Source organism: Heteronotia binoei, chromosome 7 (assembly GCF_032191835.1).
Source record: "Heteronotia binoei isolate CCM8104 ecotype False Entrance Well chromosome 7, APGP_CSIRO_Hbin_v1, whole genome shotgun sequence".
Classification (NCBI taxonomy): domain Eukaryota; kingdom Metazoa; phylum Chordata; class Lepidosauria; order Squamata; family Gekkonidae; genus Heteronotia; species Heteronotia binoei.
The window spans coordinates 61,005,171-61,023,979 of NC_083229.1; the positions used below are offsets into that span (position 1 = coordinate 61,005,171).

The following is an 18,809-nucleotide window of genomic DNA, read 5'->3' on the forward strand; positions in this document are numbered from 1 at the left end:
ATATTAATTACGTAGGTCATTTGACCTGCTTCTTTGGATATTTCCATGTCTGCTTAGCTTGCATCTTTTCCAGATCAGATGATAAAAAAGAAGTATTAAGGTTAGTAATACAAATATCAGCATGCATAACTGAACTTGAATTTTACTTTTTCATGTCATGTATTTTCAAGTTCTGAGAAAAGTGCTGTTATATTAAACTTGCTCCTTTTATTTCATTGTTCAGTATTTTTACTCTTGTTGTACTATTATTTGCTGAAAATATTTTAAACTCTCAAATAATAAATTTAAATTAGATAATAGTTATTAGATTGTTCTTAATAGCAAAAAAAAAAGCCTCCTCCAAATGGCAAAAGCAAAGTATTAATTACATCAGCTGTCTGAAACCTGCAGACTGAACCAAGGAAAGAGTTACTGAGGATCAGAGAAAACCCTCCCTCCAACACCAAAGTTGGAGAACATAAGTTCTGCCATTTGTTAATTTGTTCTGATGACATATGGGAGGAATATATTCATCACAAGATCAGGAGATAGACTAAAGCCAAGCAAGAACTGAATGCAGGCATAATGTGGACTACAAGGATAAAAAAATATCCTGGAAGTACATTTGTTCCCCACCTATTGACAAATGACCAGCACAATAATATTCTTTGGAAGGGCTGTTTTGTTCCTTTGAGAGAATCATGGCTCTCTCAGGGAGACAGGATCTGAGCCAGGAGTGTGTTCTACTGCACATAAATCCCTATCCTTTCTAATTGTATGTTTTAATTGCTGGGAAAGATCTTTATTTTTTAAATTAAGAGCATAGTAGGGAAGGTGGCATGGTATTGCCCAATCTTGTCAGATCTCAGAAGCTAAGTACGGTTAGTACTTGGCAGAAAGACCATGAAGGAAGACTCAGCAGAGGAAGGCAATGGCAGACCCCCTTTGCATTTCATTTTCCTTGAAAGCCCCTTTCTTGGGTTGCCATAAATCAGCTGCAACTTGACAGCACTTTATACACATACACACACACACACACACACCAAACATAAAAGACAGACCAGGATACCTACTATCATATGATACCTAGTATCATATGCTTGGAAATGTTGGTCCTGAAGAGAAAAATGGAAGCCTTCAGCCAACTCAAGTTGGCTGGCCAACAGCACCATTACCACCAACTGCCAAAGCAACCTAAATCCAGGACTGAATTTCCCATTACTCAGACAGGACCAGCTCATGATATTGCTGCACAGGCTGAGATGTGTCACCACAGGGTCTGTTTCAATGACACAGGATGCTGATGTGCACATGTCACATAGTGGCTTCACTGGTACCTCAAAGTGACTTCTTGGCAGCGGCGTCACTAGGGCGGGGCCAAGGGGGCCATTGGCCCTCCCCCAGAGCATTCTCATTGGCCCCAGGCACTGACCCATGACCACCCCCCAACAGGAAGGGGCTGGCCCTGGGACTAGAACTCTGCTGCTGTGTGTGGGCTGGCCGGGATTCTGAAACCGGGGTCGCGCTGCCGCTGGCTCAGCTAAAAGCGTGTGGGTGAGTGGGGGAAACTTAAATGCTGCAAAACTGGTATCTTGGATTACGGGGGCTGGTCATGTGACCAGAGGGTGGATGAGGGAGGGGCCATGTGAAGTGGGCGGGGTTGTGTGCGGAGGGGGTGACGCAGCCCTCCAAAAGGGGTGATGCCCAATGGGGGGGGGGTGACTTGAATCAGTTACACCCCAGGGTGCAACCCACCCTAGTGACGCCTCTGCTTCTTGGCTACCAAGTTTCTTCCTAAAGTATGTGTATTCTTCATGTAGTTTTCAGGCATTCTGCTAAACATACAGTATTAAGGACATGAATACATGAGAGTTAGATCTCCTCAAGATTTAATCTGGGTTTTTTTTTAAAATATAACCCATTTTGATCTCCTTTTAAGACTGTGTTATAATCAATAAGTGGCTAGTCCTTTGTATTGCAGATTATACCCCACTAATAAATGATATTTGGATCTTCCTGTAACAATATTTTTCAGAAGTCAGTAATCACAATTGTGGGAATGTTGATCAACATCAGAGATTAAGATTTTTACAGTCCTTTTTCCTTTGGAAATAAACCTTTAAAATGGGAGCTTTAATTATAGCTATCAAGAAATGGTCTTGTCTGAGTCATGCTTTGTCTCATTTCTCTGTGCTACAAAAGATACTTAAATTAATTTTTACATAGAGCAATAAAAAAAATTCCAAGTCTCTCCTCTTAAAAACAATAACACAAGAAACACCCCTGGGGCAGGGTGAACGTTTCTTTATGTATTTTGGAAAACTTTCCCTTAACACATTTAATATTGCTGAGCAATCTATTTTATTGATACTCAATTGATACACCAACCTTGTAAAGGGTAAGATGCACCATTCAGGTAGTTAATATAGTGGGTATAGCTCTATGCACATATAGAAAACTTTTGGAGTTTCAATCAATTTTCTTTCCTCCTTACTCTAATTATAGATACTAAAATTCCCTACTGAAAACATTTTTAAGAAATAGAGTACAATGCAATGGGAAAAGAAAGCAACATTGCATGTGGATTCCATACCAAGTAGTTTGCCCTCTCACCTGAGCCATCTAGAATGGTATGCTCCATTCTGACTTTAGAGGTTTATTCCTATGCTTTATTCCTATGATTAGATGAGTTAGCCTTCAAGACATCTGGTTACACAGGAATCCTTATGCCAGTTTTGCTCAAGTCCATGTAATCTATTCTTCCATGCTTCTGCTGTCTCTTGTTTTAGAGAGATACATTCCTGTCACTGCTGTTTGGTAGGGGGAAGCACAACAGGCCACCTGTCTACTGCCTGAACCACTGAAGACTGTACAAAGGAAGGACTGAAAGGCCTGTCTTAAGGGACCATCACCAACTATCTCAATCCTGGCCAGTGCATAATGCAAAAAGAAGAGAAGCCCAGCAGTTGTTGGTGCCTTGTATGCCCCTATCTTAACTTTGGCAATATGCTTCTATCTCCCATTTTAGTTATAACTCCCTTTGATCCAAAGGAAAAGCAAAGCAAAAGGGTTTAGCTCAACAGAATTAACCAGCACATCATTTCATATCCCTTTCAATATCCATTTGCATCTCTTCCTTCTTTCACATGTCACTGCATTATTCTGTTTAAACCTCTCTTTTTCCACCCACAAGAATGATATTAATACCACAGGCTGCAAAATATGTAATTGTTCTAACTAAAGTGTAATTGCTCTGAACTAATGGCTGCAATCTGTCACATCTAACTTCTCTGCCGATGCCATAGACAGCAATTTTGGCTGTTTTGTGTCTAACAGTAAATGCAGAAGTAAAACAAAAATGAAACTTGAGTGTTTTCAGAATCTTTTGCCATTAATTGTGTAATAAGGCCCAAGAATAAAGTGGTACACAAGTTTGAATTGATGGCAATTATTTCTTGGATGTCTGTTAAGTTCCCCAAGCCAGTCAGTGTTCACAGTGATCACAGGCATCTAAAAATAGCCTTCCGTTATAACAACATGTGCTGATGATGGCATCCTTAGATCATGGAAGAATATTCTTGGTAAGTATAATGCTTGGATTTGATCAATATCTTTTAGTATCATCAGTGAGTGTGTGTTGGAGGGGGGGTTCTGATTGCCCCCTCCATCACATGTAAGTAATGTTTTTCTCTTTAAAACCAAGTCTCTGTACACTTTCCTACAGAGCAGTGAAGTGTCTGATGTTTACAACTGTTGGGATAATAAAACAGAATTTATGGGCACCAGCTGGTCTGGAAAGGCTGACTGTTGTGAGCAAACGTTTATCTCCCCCCACCTTTGACTATTCAGATTGTGCATTTAGAAATCAAAGAGTTCTCATAGTTATGTGGCACTTTGCATTACAATTAAATTTGGTTTGTTGTTTCTAGTTCTTAAAATATAAGTTTTGTGACTGTGGCCACAAATTAAAAAAAAAAAAAGGTAAAGGTAATCCCCTGTGCAAGCACCAGTCATTTCTGACTCTGGGGTGATGTCGCATCATGATGTTTTCATGGCAGACTTTTTATCGTGTGGGTTGCCATTGCCTTCTCCAGTCATCTACACTTTCCCTTCATCAAGCTGGGTACACATTTTACCGACCTCAGAAGGATGGAAGGCTGAGTCAACCTTGAGCTGGCTACCTGAACCCAGCTTCTGCTGGGATCAAACTCAGGTTGGAAAAAGAGAGCTCGGACCGCAGTGCTGCATCTTTACCACTTTGCGCCACAGGGCTAAACATGTGACCACAACTACTGTGTCATATTTCTTGACATGTAATTTTGTATAAGCGCTGAAGTAATTATTTTGTATCATGCCTACAGTATGTATGAGAAAATGTGAGCTACTGTATATGTCTGAAGCAAGAATGAAGTAAATGCTTCAAGAGCAAAGCTGACTATCGGATTTCACAAGCGTGCATGATTTGGACACAGTTCTGTCAAAATAATTGTATGGCCAAAAATAGAGGGTTGGATAGAAGGATTCCCTTCTGCTAAGTGAGGAATGTTGTACAGAAAAGGAAAGCTTCCTCCAGCTAATGGAAGGGTGAGTTTGGATTCTCCTCACAGGTATTAACATGCAGTAACAGTGGTGTATAAAAAGAGAAGTACACTATCTACATTTACCTACTCTGATCCCAGTTGGCTGCAAAAAGCAAAAGTATCTTCCGACCATAGTGATCTCTGTTTTCCAGCACTCCAGGAAATCCATCAATTAGAGCTCGTTTGATCCCTGGATCATCAGCCTTGAAATTTTTGAACATATCCAGGTTCATTTGACGGTACTGAAAGTACTGAGCCAGTAACCTGAAGGCATCTGTTTGGTGAAACTTTCTGGCTCGGAGAAACCTCAAGATGAAGGCATCATCTGTACGTAAAAATCCAATGTCAGGCCTCGTGATTATCATATCCCTGACTTGTTGGATGTCCTGGTGCAAAACATCTGGGTTTTCATTGAGCTCCAGGCGGGCTTTCTCTATAGTCTCTGGATTGAGTCCAGCATGTAAATGAGTCATCTTTGTAAAAGTCTCAATTTCAAATACTTCAGATGTATAATTAGCAGATATGCTGGTCCCATTCAACTAGTAGTCTGTGAGAAGTATGACCCATTCATCTGCTTGAATTATATAGAAGGGCACAACTGGCAGTTGTTTTCCACATCCACGCAAGGTCTCACATTTAGTCCATATTCAATGGAACCCATCCAACAAAGTAGCTATTTGTATGATCATTCACTGAAAAACAACCACAAAAAGCACAGATTACTCATGTGTAAATGATGCATGTATGAAGACATTTTCCACTGTAGGCATTTTCTTTTTTTATTATTACTGTTAATCTGATTGAAGTTTAAAAACTCCAATCTCAACTGTTTTAGAAAGGGATTGTTAGTGCAATGATATCATTATATATCTTGCACACATAATATAAAGACATTATGAACACAGATTGATGGATTTATAATTGGACAGAGCCTTTAGCACTGCTGAAATTGCACTGATTTCATGTTATATCACAATTCCTTGTTTAATTGAATGCAAATAATAATTGAAGACATTGAGAGATCCATCCAGATAGTGCACTGCTGGTCTCATAGCAGAAGGCCACACTCAGTGCCAGCCTAAAGAAGCAATGCCAAAAACTTTTTTGTTTTTTAGTGCAAAAACAGATGAGACCACAATTTTTGAAGAGTTATATTCACAGCATTAAAAATTACCTCTAGTTAAGAGGAGGTTGTTCACAAAATAGGCAACTAATACTGCTTGCATCAGAGAAATTCCCATTAAATCTCACATCCATAGCAATTCTTGCAAAAGGAACTTGCAAAAAGACAACCAGTGTAATGTCATGACTACACTGCTGGATTTGATCACTGGAAATTTATTTGCAAATCCCCATTTAGCCAAGCCTAATGAATGGCCTATTCTGAACTGGATGGTCCTCACTAACCCAGTCTCATCAGATCTCAGAAGTGAAGCAGGCTCGACTCTGGTTAGGATTTGGATGGGAGACCAGCAGGGAAGTCCAGGATTGCTACACAGAGGCAGACAGTAGCAAACTGCCTCTGTTCATCTCTCACCTCAAAACCCCTACACAGTCGCTGTAAGTTGCCTGCAAGTTCATGGAACCTTCCACCACCATTGAATGTCTTCAGCAAGTCAAACTTTCAGCCAAGTTCACCTTAGAAGCTTGTTCTAAAGCTAAAATTACCGGATGTACATTAACTAACGAGAATCTGAATCCAATACACCCTATTCTTATACACCCTATTTTTATAACTCATCCTAACTGGAATACAAACAATAGTTGTTAATATTAGAAAACATTAGGCTCTCTCTATTATTTTGGTGCCTGTTTGATGAACTAGGTGGTCAAAGTGAGAAGGTGAGAAAGGAGAGAGACTGAGGCTTCATCTACACATTGCAAGTCCTTGTGTTCTGAGAAATAATACAAGGACTTGGTGTCACGATGTGTTGTGAAAGTTTTGTGCTTCCCAAATGCACACTAGCATCTGTTTGTGACCAAAATGTGCAGGGAGAAGAAATTGTGGCCTTCAACCCTCAAACCCCCCCCCCCATTTTCATATCTTCAGACTGCTCCATGGAGCCACTATTTTCTATAGTAAAAATCACACTAATGACAAAGCCAATAGTGGCATGTTGCAATCACAAACAGAAAAAAAGCATGTGCCACATCTGGGAGGCACAAAACTGCCATCCCTTGTGTAATTCCTTTGTTCCCCCAACAAACACAAGGACTTTGTAATGTGAAGGTGGAACCTAACTTGGCAGATTTGTAAGTGACAGGGATGTTTGAAAGGTTGTGAGAATCACACACAGAGCTTGCCACCAAAAAGACTGTACTGATAGATCTGTCCTTCCAAAGTGTTGTTTACACCAATCACTAGTTTGGGATTAGGACTCTGATTTAGTCCTAAAAGTAAAGGTAGTCCCCTGTGCAAGCACCAGTCATGTCCAACTCTGGGGTGACGTTTTCACAACGTTTTCATGGTAGACTTTTTACGGGGTGGTTTGCATTGCCTTCCCCAGTCATCTACACTTTCTCCTCAGCAAGCTTGGTACTCATTTTACCAACCTCGGAAGGATGGAAGGCTGAGTCAACCTAAGCCAGCTACTTGAAACAAGCTTCTGCCGGGATCGAACTCGGATCGTGAGCAGAGAGTGCAATTTAAATCGGGGTCACCCCCTCCCCTCTCAGCTTTCACCCCTGGTGGGGGAGGGAGGGAAGGTCGGGGCACCCAACAGGACATCATGGGGCAAGGTCCTCACAGGCCCCCTGCAGCTACAGGCCTGATCAGTAGCATCTGCTGTGATGCACTGCAATCAGTAACACAGAGAAAGAAAGGCAAAGGCCAAACCAGATAAGATGCAAGAAAACAACTGATGAAGATGTTTGTGATAGCTTCTTTAATTTCATTTGAAAGGGTGATGCATTGTTTCCCTGAGTTTTAAAACTGCTCTCCCCAGCTGTTATTAAACCTCAGTAGGGAGCAGAGAAAGGCAAACCCTGCGTAAAGAAAATGTGTGTGGAGGGAGTAATCTAGTCAATTTTCAAACTGGGATGGAGTGAACAGGTGAGGGCAGCTAAACCCTGACCCTTTTAGTTCCTTCCCTCACTATGCACTATTTCATGTCAACATTTGCCTCTTGTCCTGGCTGGGCTGGGAAAAAATGCAGCTGGACTGTGAGAAAATATTTAAAGTGTTACAGGGCACTAAAGTAAAGCATGGGAAGTGGAAGGATTTAGCATTCCTTACCTGCTTTTTTTTTGTCTAAAATTAGATTATCACCTCCATACACATGAATAGCTGTACTCATTCATGAGGTTTACTGTAGTATCTTATTTTGAGCAGGGCTGGCAAATGTTTGTCTATGTCTGTTGTGCAAATGAGAATGCAAACTGCCTTAAAAAAGCAGGTCCTTTCTCCTATCTGATTGTAATCTGGCAAAGAGGACCCCTTGGGCAAGAGATACACTCATTGAGGAGTGAATCCCCCAGTTGGGTGGGAAACAAAAAATTAAGGGCAGAAATGTATTTCCCAGTGAAAACTAAGGAAATTAATGGAATAATAAAATCAAGAACAAGAATATGATAAAAAGAAAAAATATTCTTGGAAACATGAACCTAAACTGAAAATTAACACACTCTTATTGAACATGTAACATTTTTTGCAGTTTCTGCAATACACAGATGCACATTAAGGTTCTGAATGTTATTATAAGCAATATTGATGCAAGTTTTTATTTGATTGTTGATAGTGATTATTTACATGTTCATCAAAATGTACATTTCAGTGGCATTGGTGGTATTTAATTGTTTTTGTTTAAGTGATTATTTCACCTCTGGGAATAATTTTCACTGGGGATATAAAATTCATTTCATGGCTTCATTCATCCGATGTTACAATATGGTTACTTTATGCAGACATCATACTAAAGTGGAATTAAACTTTAATTTGCCATGGCAGGCAAATACTTTTCTCACACCAGCTGAAAATAAACCCTATTTATCCTGGGTCAATGAATACAGGTACTTGGATAAAATGGGATTTGTTTGTCCCTCACATGCCAGGATGCTAAACCAAAGCTAAATCCTACTTTATATTCACAATACATTGTCTCCTCTATTTTCTTTTTAATATTTTAATTTCAGCACATCAGGGTGCATCTATATGGGGCAATTTTCTACATTTATATGCACTCATACATCTGTTCCCATTATTGCAGGCTACAGATGCACAGAATGAGAGGAATTTCTATGAATGTCTGCAACATAACCATGCTTCAGCTATTTAAACATGCATAAGAGCTCAAAGTTTGCTTATGGAGTTCTAGCACTCACATGAGTTTTTCCATTTAAAAAAAAGTATAGGAAACTTTAATGTATAAACAGGTATTGATGTTCTCCACTGAAAGGAATGGTCACACATTCCTACATGTACATTCATGCCTCTCCATGCAGAAGTTGTACATGTGCATTACACTGCCCATGGAAATATGAACCAAGGTTGTCTGTTCTAAAAATTCTGCAATTTTTCATCCATTATTCAGAATAATGTTTGCTGTGGTAAGCATGCACAGTGTGAAAGGAAGACAAACATCTCCAAACACCAATAGGGCTCACACCACTAAACCATGGCCAATCAGCTTTTCGGAGCATGTTCACTTGAGAATTGGGGATATGTATTTCCTTTTTACAATGTTATGTGTTTCTTGCTTTAAATACAATTATAATATTAGGGAAACCATGTCAAACATGACTGTTTATTAACTGGCTCCCCAGTTATCAACACAGAATCATCACTGCACTGAACATGCAGAAAATGAGTGAAGGAAGTGATCATCTAACTCCTATACTGTTAAGTGAAATTGGCAGGTGAGTGTTTCTTCCCTCTCTTCTTTCTAAGGGCAGAACTGTATGTTACATGTAGTTGCATGCTCCAAAGTGAGGCAGCTTTTGGGGTTTTTTTACTGGAAGGAGCCATGCTATGCCCATTTGTTGAGGAAAGATAGCAGATTGTCTGGCATTGTTTCCCCTCAGAGATATATGCAAAACCAGGGGTCATTTTGTAGAAAAATAGGTGGTGGAGCTCATCCAGGGATTGTTATGCATCTGTACCTACTATTCAATGGACAAGAAGGTGGAACTCTCAGAAGGAAGAGGTGGAACTCTCCAAAAGGTTCAGGAGCTGCATCTGAGACCTGACTGAATCTGAGAGCTGAGCAAAACCTTTCCCTTTCTGACCATCCCAACAGCAGTGCTGCCTACCACTGCAGACAAGTGAAACATTAATCTCTCTGCCTATCAGGCACAATCTTACAAAACTAATAGCTCATGCAACAGAGGAGCTGCTGCCTCCATGGGACCTTCACAAGCCAGGGAGCCAGCAATGGAACTGGGCAAAACTTTTAGGAAAAGAAACCTATGGTGCAATCCTGGCTGTCTGCCCTCCTCCAGTAGAAGTTAGCTCACTCCCCTTTGGGGGGAGCTTCCACATGATGCTGTGCTCTTTCTAAACACAACTTGTGCAACTCTATGACTTTCCCTTTTAAGCTGAAGCAAGGACTCTGACTAAGAAACAGCTCCCTGGCTGCAGGCAGAGCCTCCACGGCCAATTCAGGGAAGCAGATGTTAGTACTGCCTTCAAACCTGAGATGTTCAGCTCTGGCATCTCCCCCATCTGTTTAGCCCTTTAACAGGACTTTTTCCTTTTAAAGAACTCAGAAGAGGGAGGCAAAAGACGTGAAGAGGTGAGTTGGTGCTGTCCTAACACACCTCTACCTCTGTCTTGTTTGATGTTGCTTTCATGGGTTGGGGTCCTCTTGGATAGCAACAACATCTGTCCAGCTCTGCTGTTTGGTAGATAATTTAATTTATACTCTGCACTCTACAAAATATGACCATGGAGGCTACCTTCATAAAGTAAAAAATATACATTAAAATCATAATTAAAACAGTAAACTTAAAACATAAATAATAAAGCCTACCATTAATATTGTAAAACAGCAACCAGTAAGATCAACATAAAGACAGGCAGAAGGGCAAGAAAATAAAGCCTGAGTCAACAAATTGTTTTGGGATGATGCCTAAATGCCAGCAATGCAGATAATAAGCTAGAAGTTGGGATGCATTCCACAGGTGGGCAACACCACTAAGAAAGTCCCATATTTAGTTGTTCCTAGCAGGGGCCCAAGGAGTAGTGCTTGATGAGAAAATCTTAACTCATGAGCTGTATGTTCTCATCAGTTACTCTCACCACTCACTCTGACATCCATAAATTCTAAGCTGCCTTGAGCAGGATTTTCATGAGGGGGCACGGAAAGCTCCTAAATAAACAAAGTAGGGTTGCCAACCTCCAGGTGACGCCTGGCCTTCTCCTGGAATTGCAACCAGTTTCCAGACTACAGAACTTAGTTTCCCTGGAGAAAATGGACTCTGTTGCTTCACATCCCTGTTGAGCTCTGCCCTTCTCATGTTCCACCCCAAGATTTCCAGGAATTTAACAGCCTAGGGTTGGCAACTCCAATTAATATTTTAGTTTGGACTAGTTATAATAATTATGTTGCATAGAAGGTTTGGGGCTTGCATTCTAATCAATTAATATGCAAATATACATCCCTGCACTGTAGCTTCCTTCTATATAGGCATCACCCTCATGGCCAGTACAATACCTCCCCTCACAATGTGAAATGTCAGAAGAGTGACTGTACAGAGCTATTCCAGAGAACAACTTGAGATAAGGTCATACTATTCCCAAGGCAATGAAATCATGACCTGGTAGCATGATATGTTATAATGTATATAAGGGGAGACAGGCTTACTGCAGTGAGAACAATTTACCACTTTTCAAAAAAGTCAAGATGTATGTGCTTCAGAACACACAATAAACAAACAGAAAAAGCAAAAGTTCACATAATGGTTGAGCAGTTCTATGGAGTGGGTAGGGTAGTTGCTGTGCCTGAGGGGCTTTGGCACAGGTTTAATTGTTAGCAGATTCAAATGGGATGCTGTCAGTGCAGATAGGACACCCTCAAAACATCATTCAAAGGGGGATGTTATGTGTGCCACATGTGCATTGTTAGCAGGGCAGCAGAACATCTGCTCAAGCTACAGCTCTCTGATGTGCTAACATCCATTGCATGAGCAATGTGTGAGAGTTCAGTATTATGAGACAAAGGCGTGAGCAAACTTAATGACATTTCAGGGAAGGCCTATATCTCCTACCTCTCATTGACTTCAATGAGCCTTATTTCATGGTCATATGAAAGTGGCTCAAATTTCAGATTACACATATACTGTAATGCTACTTTTTCATCATTCTTACAAAACTTTTTGTGTCACCATCTGATTTTAAGTCAATACACAGGAATCTGGAATCATCAGATTCACAGTGGTCTGAGCAGCAAGGCTGTTTCCTGAAAAGTGTTACTGGGGCTATTGTTATACTGAGATATGTTTACCTAGTGGCTGAATACTGTCTTCATTGGTGTTTTCATGTATAAAAAGACCTTCATGCGCAGTAGACCATTTCTCACACATCTTTCCACAAGGAAGCTTTACCCTTCAATTATATATTTAATGTACTGAAATCCAGTTTATCATGGGAACAGCACATGCCTGGAGGGGTTCCCATATTTTATTTAACATATTTATGTCCACTTTTTATCCATATGGTGTTATAGAATGATGTCTCATCTCTCATTTCCTTTCTGTTCAATGTATGGGTTCATGTGCATTCATTGTTAAGGGGATATGAAGTCTGTGAATGCCTCCCATATATGAAGCATTATAACATTAATGATCTATTGCCATAGATGACTAGTTCCTCTGAATTCCCATCTTTCATCTTTTACTATTGCCTTTTCATTATGGACATATAAGGGCAAAGTGTACCTCCATGACACAGAGATTTCTGATTTGTTTTAAAAGTTTGAAAATAGTCTTCTGGTCTAGTGGTGCAGCCATGAGGGAAGAAAAAATGTGGCTGATTGTTGGTGGAACCTTAGATCATACTTTTTTCTTGCCCATATTACCTGCAAACACAGACTGCGCTTTTCCCAAAAAGATCAGGAACAAAGCAGGTTTTTGGAAAGCAAACTGAGGACAAGGAAAGGATGGTTGGCACATGATTAGACCATGACATTGTGTGGATACTCCTTCTTCCCCCACCAAAAGTGCCATGGTAGCCAAAGTAGAGATAAACATCCATGAGAAAGCAAATCTTATACATTATGCAATAGAAACTTTGCTATGAGTTCATAAGCATTGTTAATATGTTTTGAGAGCCAGTTTGGTGTGCATTCATTGTCCCTGGGGCCAAAAAGGTTGGGGGCCACTGATGTAGCTGATCGATTCCTCACTGATTGGCCAATGTAGCTGACTGATTCCTTGCCTTTTAACAGATTGATTAATTAATGTTTTTATGTGAACTGGGATATCATCTGAAAGATCACCACAATAATCTATGTTTAAGATACTGAGCAATTTGTGAGATTATTCATTCAACGAGAAGATTGTTGGCAGTGAAGAAAGACTGGCAAGAGCTTCTAGTTCTAAAGCTCTGCAGCCTTCACTCAGATGATTTCAGCATTTTTCTCCCACCCAGTTCCAATACTGGAAATCAGCAGGGGTTGAAGAAACATTCTGAAAACAACCAGAGTAGGTTGGGAAGAGGCAAAAAGGACCAGGGGTTAGCTTCTCTCTATTTTTGTTTACAATTAGAATGCCCCCCCTCTACTTCCCTGGTCTATTTACTTTGTTCATAAATATTTTATTTTTTTATTTTTCGTAATTATATCCCACCCTCCCCACCAAGGACTGATCAAGATTGCTTGTCTCTGCCCTTTCCTATTCCAGTGTGACACCCCTCAGCCAAATCAGCCCAATGGCTGCTTTTAAATAACAAACACATAACTGATCTGTTCCCTTATCAAAGACCACTTGCATCTTATCTAGCTTGGTCCTAAGTTGTTTTTTTCCAATAGGCGGGATGAAGCCACCTGCCTTTGAAGCACAATATTTGTTCCTCTGTGTCTGCCTTAGACAGAGCACCAGAGCATACGGTGCAATAACAAGCTTACAGGCCTCACTGCTTATACAGAATTAAGGGAAGCTTCCCTAACCTACTAACCATGCAAGGACTGATGAACAGCAGAAATGTTATACATCAAATTTTCTTTTGAGAGAGTTGTTTTTGGTGGGAATATCTGCCAACATATCTGGATGGAATAAGACTCTGTTACCTTATCTGTTCAGTGGCTACCCCCCCCCCCTTCTCCTTCTGCTGCTTTTACTAATACAACTGTGAAAGGACAGAAAGGTGTCGGCATGGTTCAGAATAATGGTAATTTCAAATATCCACTGTCATTGTTTTTAGCAATTGGATTCAGCATACTGAATACATTAAATAAAGTCAGTAATCTGGTTCAGATTTTAATAATTTCTGAATACATATTAATAGGCTCTTTGAGATATTAAAATGTTCACTAATTTATCTACTATTATCTGCTGCTGCTTCTAGACGAAAAGCATAGGGACAAACACCAGGCTGTCTGGAAAAATAAAGCAAACATGAACCAAATGACACACCAAGAAAAAAAGCCAGTCTGGTGGGATCAGCCAAACCACTTTGGAATGAACCATGAATTGGCCATTTTAAGCATGAATCACAGTTTGTTCGTCAATTTGTGCCCATTCTTAATCCCAGGTTCAATCCCTGACATTTCCAGATAAAAAGACCAGGCAGTAGGTGATGTGAAAAATCTCTACCAGACACCCTGGAGAACTGCCACTAGTTTGAGAGACAATACTGACCTTGATGAACCAACAGTCTGATTAAGTGTAAGGTGACTTCATGCATGACCATGTGTGATACAGAGTTCATTGGTGATGTGAGAGTTATAAAATTTATAAATATAACACTTTGACTGATTGACTTAGGAAAGCCTTGGTGGTACCATTTTATGGGTTCCTCCAGAAAGACACTGCTCTTACTACTTGCTTTCCTTTGGGTTATCATTCCAACTTTTTCTCATCTCACATATTCACTGCCATTCATTCACTGGATTCTTCTGCCTTCTCTGATAGAGTTGCTACAGGGCACAGTAATTGCCATTTTCTCTATAGGCAAAGCATTGGGCAATTAATTAATTAATTCAATTTATAGTCCTCCTTCCCTGCACAGCAGGCTCAGAGGAGGTTACAACATTCTTAAAACATACACAAAGTTTACATATACTACAGTCCTTAAAGTATACTAAACAATACTAATTCATAGAACATTAAGTGGTGTCAGCTGCACAATTTAATGAATAAAAAAGACTCTGGTTATGTGCAACCACTAATGGAACAGGACAAGGTAAGTGAATGGGTGAGGAGAGCAGCTATGATGGACTAAAACAAAACAGCTAAAGCAGAGCAGGGGAGGCCATTGTATATAAGTTAATGCCATTTCAACAACAGACCTAGTGGAACATCTCTGCTTTACAGGGCCTGGAACTCACTAGGGAGAGTGTTCTACCAGGCCGGTGCCAGAGTTGAAAAGACTCTGGCTCTGGTTGAGGCTAAGAGAATATTTTTGTGGCCAGGGATCACTAGTTGATGTTGGTAGATCCTTTGGGTGATATATTGGGAGAGATGGTCCTGCAGACGTGTTGGTCCCAGTCCGCATAGGGACTGGGCAATGTTTTAATTGCTCCATCAAGCAATTTAAATGGAATGCTAAAGGTAATAATAATTTCATTTTATTATAAAATTGGGGGCTTCTTAATTGCTAGATGGAGACATTTAAAGGAAGAGGATTTTTTTTTAAAGTCAGAAGATAATATGGTTGCTTCACAAGTGGTAGAATGCATATATATGTATGTATATATATATACACACACACACACACACATATACATACATATCATTTATAACAAATGTTTGATTTTAATTATATATTGTGAAATGTTAATTTAAAGTGTAATTTTATACTTTTATGTTAGTTTTATATATGTTGTAAGCCGCCCTGAGCCACTCGGTGGGAAGGGCGGGATATAAATCCCAGATAAATAAATAAATAAATAAATAAATAAATAAATTTGTTGGTTGTTCACTCACATGTACTTTAAAGGGACTCTGGCATTGTACTGATAGAAAAATTCTTTGTATAAGGTGACCTTTCACAATGGTTCATAATAATTATAAGATTGTGTGGCTTTAAATAATGTAATGAAAATGTATCACCTGGGCTGCACCAATGAAGGCTCCTGCTCATACGTGATTGTTCAACAAAACATTGCAGTAATGCCGGAAGTGAAGTGTGTGGGCAAGGAAGAAAACCAGATGCTTCTGCAGAATGAGTCAATCTAGTATAGTACCATCACTAGCTTAATGAATACTTTAAAGCTATTTCCATTTTGATGGCATGACGTATAAGTGGGGCTAGTGTTTTTGAGGGAGAAAGTCTAAAATAGAAAATGTTTCCTAATTGTTTCCCCATAGAATTGAAGCTTTTAAAGGGGAGATGTTCTTCATACAAGCAGATCTTATGCTAACACAAATATGTCAATCCTTTAGGAAAATGTACTTTTCTGTACAAATGGTCAGTGTCAGTGGTCTTTAGGGATATGAAATGCCATCATCTTCCCAGAAGACTCAGCCAAAATGGCACACTGATTGACCAGCATGATACAGTGGTTAGAACGTTGAATAAGGACCATGGAGAATCCTTGCCATGAAGCCTTCTGGGTGACCTTGGCCCAGTCACTTTCTCTCAGCTAACTTGGTGCAAGGGTTATTGTAAAGGGAGCAGGGGGCAGAGACCTCATAAACTTCACTGAGCTGCTTGGAAAGGAGATAAAAATATAGATAAATATGTTCAAAGTAAATGTTAAAAACTTAGGAGCAATCCTAAGAACACTTTCCTGGAAGTAAGCTTCATTGAATAAATGGGACTTACTTAAGAGTAGACTGCTTAGGATTGCTCCATCAGGGAACTTTCACTGGTAGACATCTGTGAGATTTACCTTGCTGTAAATCTCAAAACAAACCATTTGACCAATGGCTAGATTTTATTTCCAGTTTCATGAATTACTAGTATATGATGGCATATACCATACGGTGGTGGAAAGTGCCATCAAGTTTCAGCTGATTTATAGTGACCTCACAGAGTTTTCAAAGCAAAAGATGAACAAGTAAAGGTGATCTGCCATTGCCTTCTTCTGCATAGCAGCCCTTGACTTTCTTAGTGGTCTCCCATTCTAGTACTATTCAAGGCTAACTCTGCTTATCTTCCAAGATCTGGGGCTAGCCTGGGTCATCCAGATCAGTGCCCTATATTATATACTGGTTAGTAAATATCTAGAACAAACTTTGAGCCAAACCTTTCTTACTGGCAAATCTCAAGGCCAGTGTCAAAGTTTGTGATTAATCGATACAGTATGATGTTTACTATGACATATTGGTAAATATACAAACAAACCATGTGTACCATCATTTTTGATGTTTAACAGTGAATATCAAGAACCACAAAGTGCTTTTAGAAAATTACCTAATTTCACCCTGATTTTCTCAGCTGTTCCTTATTCTTCATTGTGTGCATGTATTTTGTATTACTCTTAACTGATCTCATGCATACACATTGTCAGACTCCGGCACTGAGCTAGAATCCAGGACTCTCCCCTTCTCCAGGTTTCCTTTAGTAGGGTTTGCCCTGGAGAAAGAACCTCAGAAGAGAGGAGGGTTTTTTTTTAACAGCATCCTCTTCCCACTCCTGCCAGTAACCTCTCCTGGTTGTCTTAGATGAGGTCTGGCCCTTTCCTCCCTGGTTCTCCCTAGGGGTGGGATAACACCTAGGGGTGGGATAGACAATTTAAAAACTGTTAAGTCACCAGGCCCAGATAGCATACATCCAAGAGTTCTGAAAGAATTCAAAGGTGAAATTATGGATCTCCTGACAAAAATATGTAATCTTTCATTAAAATCTGCCTCCTTTCCTGAGGACTGGAAGGTAGCTAATGTCACCTCCCATCTTTAAAAGGCGTTCCAGAAGAGATCTGGGAAATTACAGGCCCATCAGTCTGACTTCAGTACCAGGAAAGTTAGTGGAGACCGTTATTAAAGAGAGAATTAGTAGGCACATTGATGAACAGAAATTGTTGAGGAAGACTCAGCATGGGTTCTGTAAGGGAAGATCTTGTCTCATTAACCTGTTAGAGTTCTTTGAGAGGGTGAACACATATGTGGACAAAGGGGACCCAATAGATGTTGTTGACATTGACTTTCAGAAAGTTTTTATAAAGTTCCTCATCCAAGGCTCCTAAGTAAGCTCAAGAGTCATGGGGTAAAAGGACAAGTCATCTTGTGGATCAAAAACTGGCTAATTAATAGGAAACAGGGAGTGAGTATAAATGGACAATTTTTGCAGTGGAAGGTGGTAAGCAGTGGGGTGCCACAGGGCTCAGTACTGGGTCCGATGCTTTTTAACCTGTTCATTAATGATTTGGAGTTGCGAGTAAGCAGTGAAGTGGCTAAGACTGCAGATGACACTAAATTGTTCAGGATGGTAAGCACCAGAAGGGATTGTGAGGCACTCCAAAGGGATCAGTTGAGGCTGGGTGAGTGGGTGTCAACATAGCAAATAAGGTTCAACATGGCCAAGTGTGAGGTAATGCACATTGGGGCCAGAAATCCTAACTATAAATACAAGTTGATGGGGTGTGAACCCCATCAACTGGAGGAGACTGACCAAGAGGGAGATTTTGGGGTCGTGGTAGATAACTCACTGAAAATGTCAAGACAATGTGCAACTGCAATAAAAAAAGGTCAACGCTATGCTGGGAATTATTAGGAAGGGAACTGAAAACAAATCAGCCAGTATCATACTGCCCCTGTATAAATCGATGGTGCAGCCTCATTTAGAGTACTGTGTGCAATTCTGTTCACCGCACCTCAAAGAAGATATTATAGCATTGGAAAAAGTACAGAAAAGGGCAACTAGAATGGTTAAAGAGTTGGAACACTTTCCCTATGAAGAAAGGTTAAAATATTTGGGGCTCTTTAGCTTGGAGAAACGTCGACTGAGGGGTGAGATGATAGAGGTTTACAAGATTATGCATGGGACAGAGAAGGCAGAGAAAGAAGTACTTTTCTCCCTTTCTTACAATACAAGAACTCGTGAGCACTCAATGAAATTGTTGAGCAGTTGGGTTAGAATTGATAAAAGGAAGTATTTCACCCAAAGGATGATTAACACATGGAATTCACTGCCACAGGAGGTGGCGGTGGCTT

General features: G+C 40.1%; 1 protein-coding gene across 1 annotated transcript in view; it reads right to left on the reverse strand.

The window, feature by feature from the left end:
• CLVS1 (clavesin 1) overlaps nucleotides 1-18,809 on the reverse strand; it is a 126,639-nt gene that overhangs the window by 105,179 nt on the left and 2,651 nt on the right. Inside the window, exon 2 of the mRNA XM_060243718.1 lies at nucleotides 4,644-5,251. Coding sequence (XP_060099701.1) covers nucleotides 4,644-5,032 — 389 coding nt within the window. The 5' untranslated portion in view covers nucleotides 5,033-5,251. The remainder of the gene's footprint in view (nucleotides 1-4,643; nucleotides 5,252-18,809) is intronic.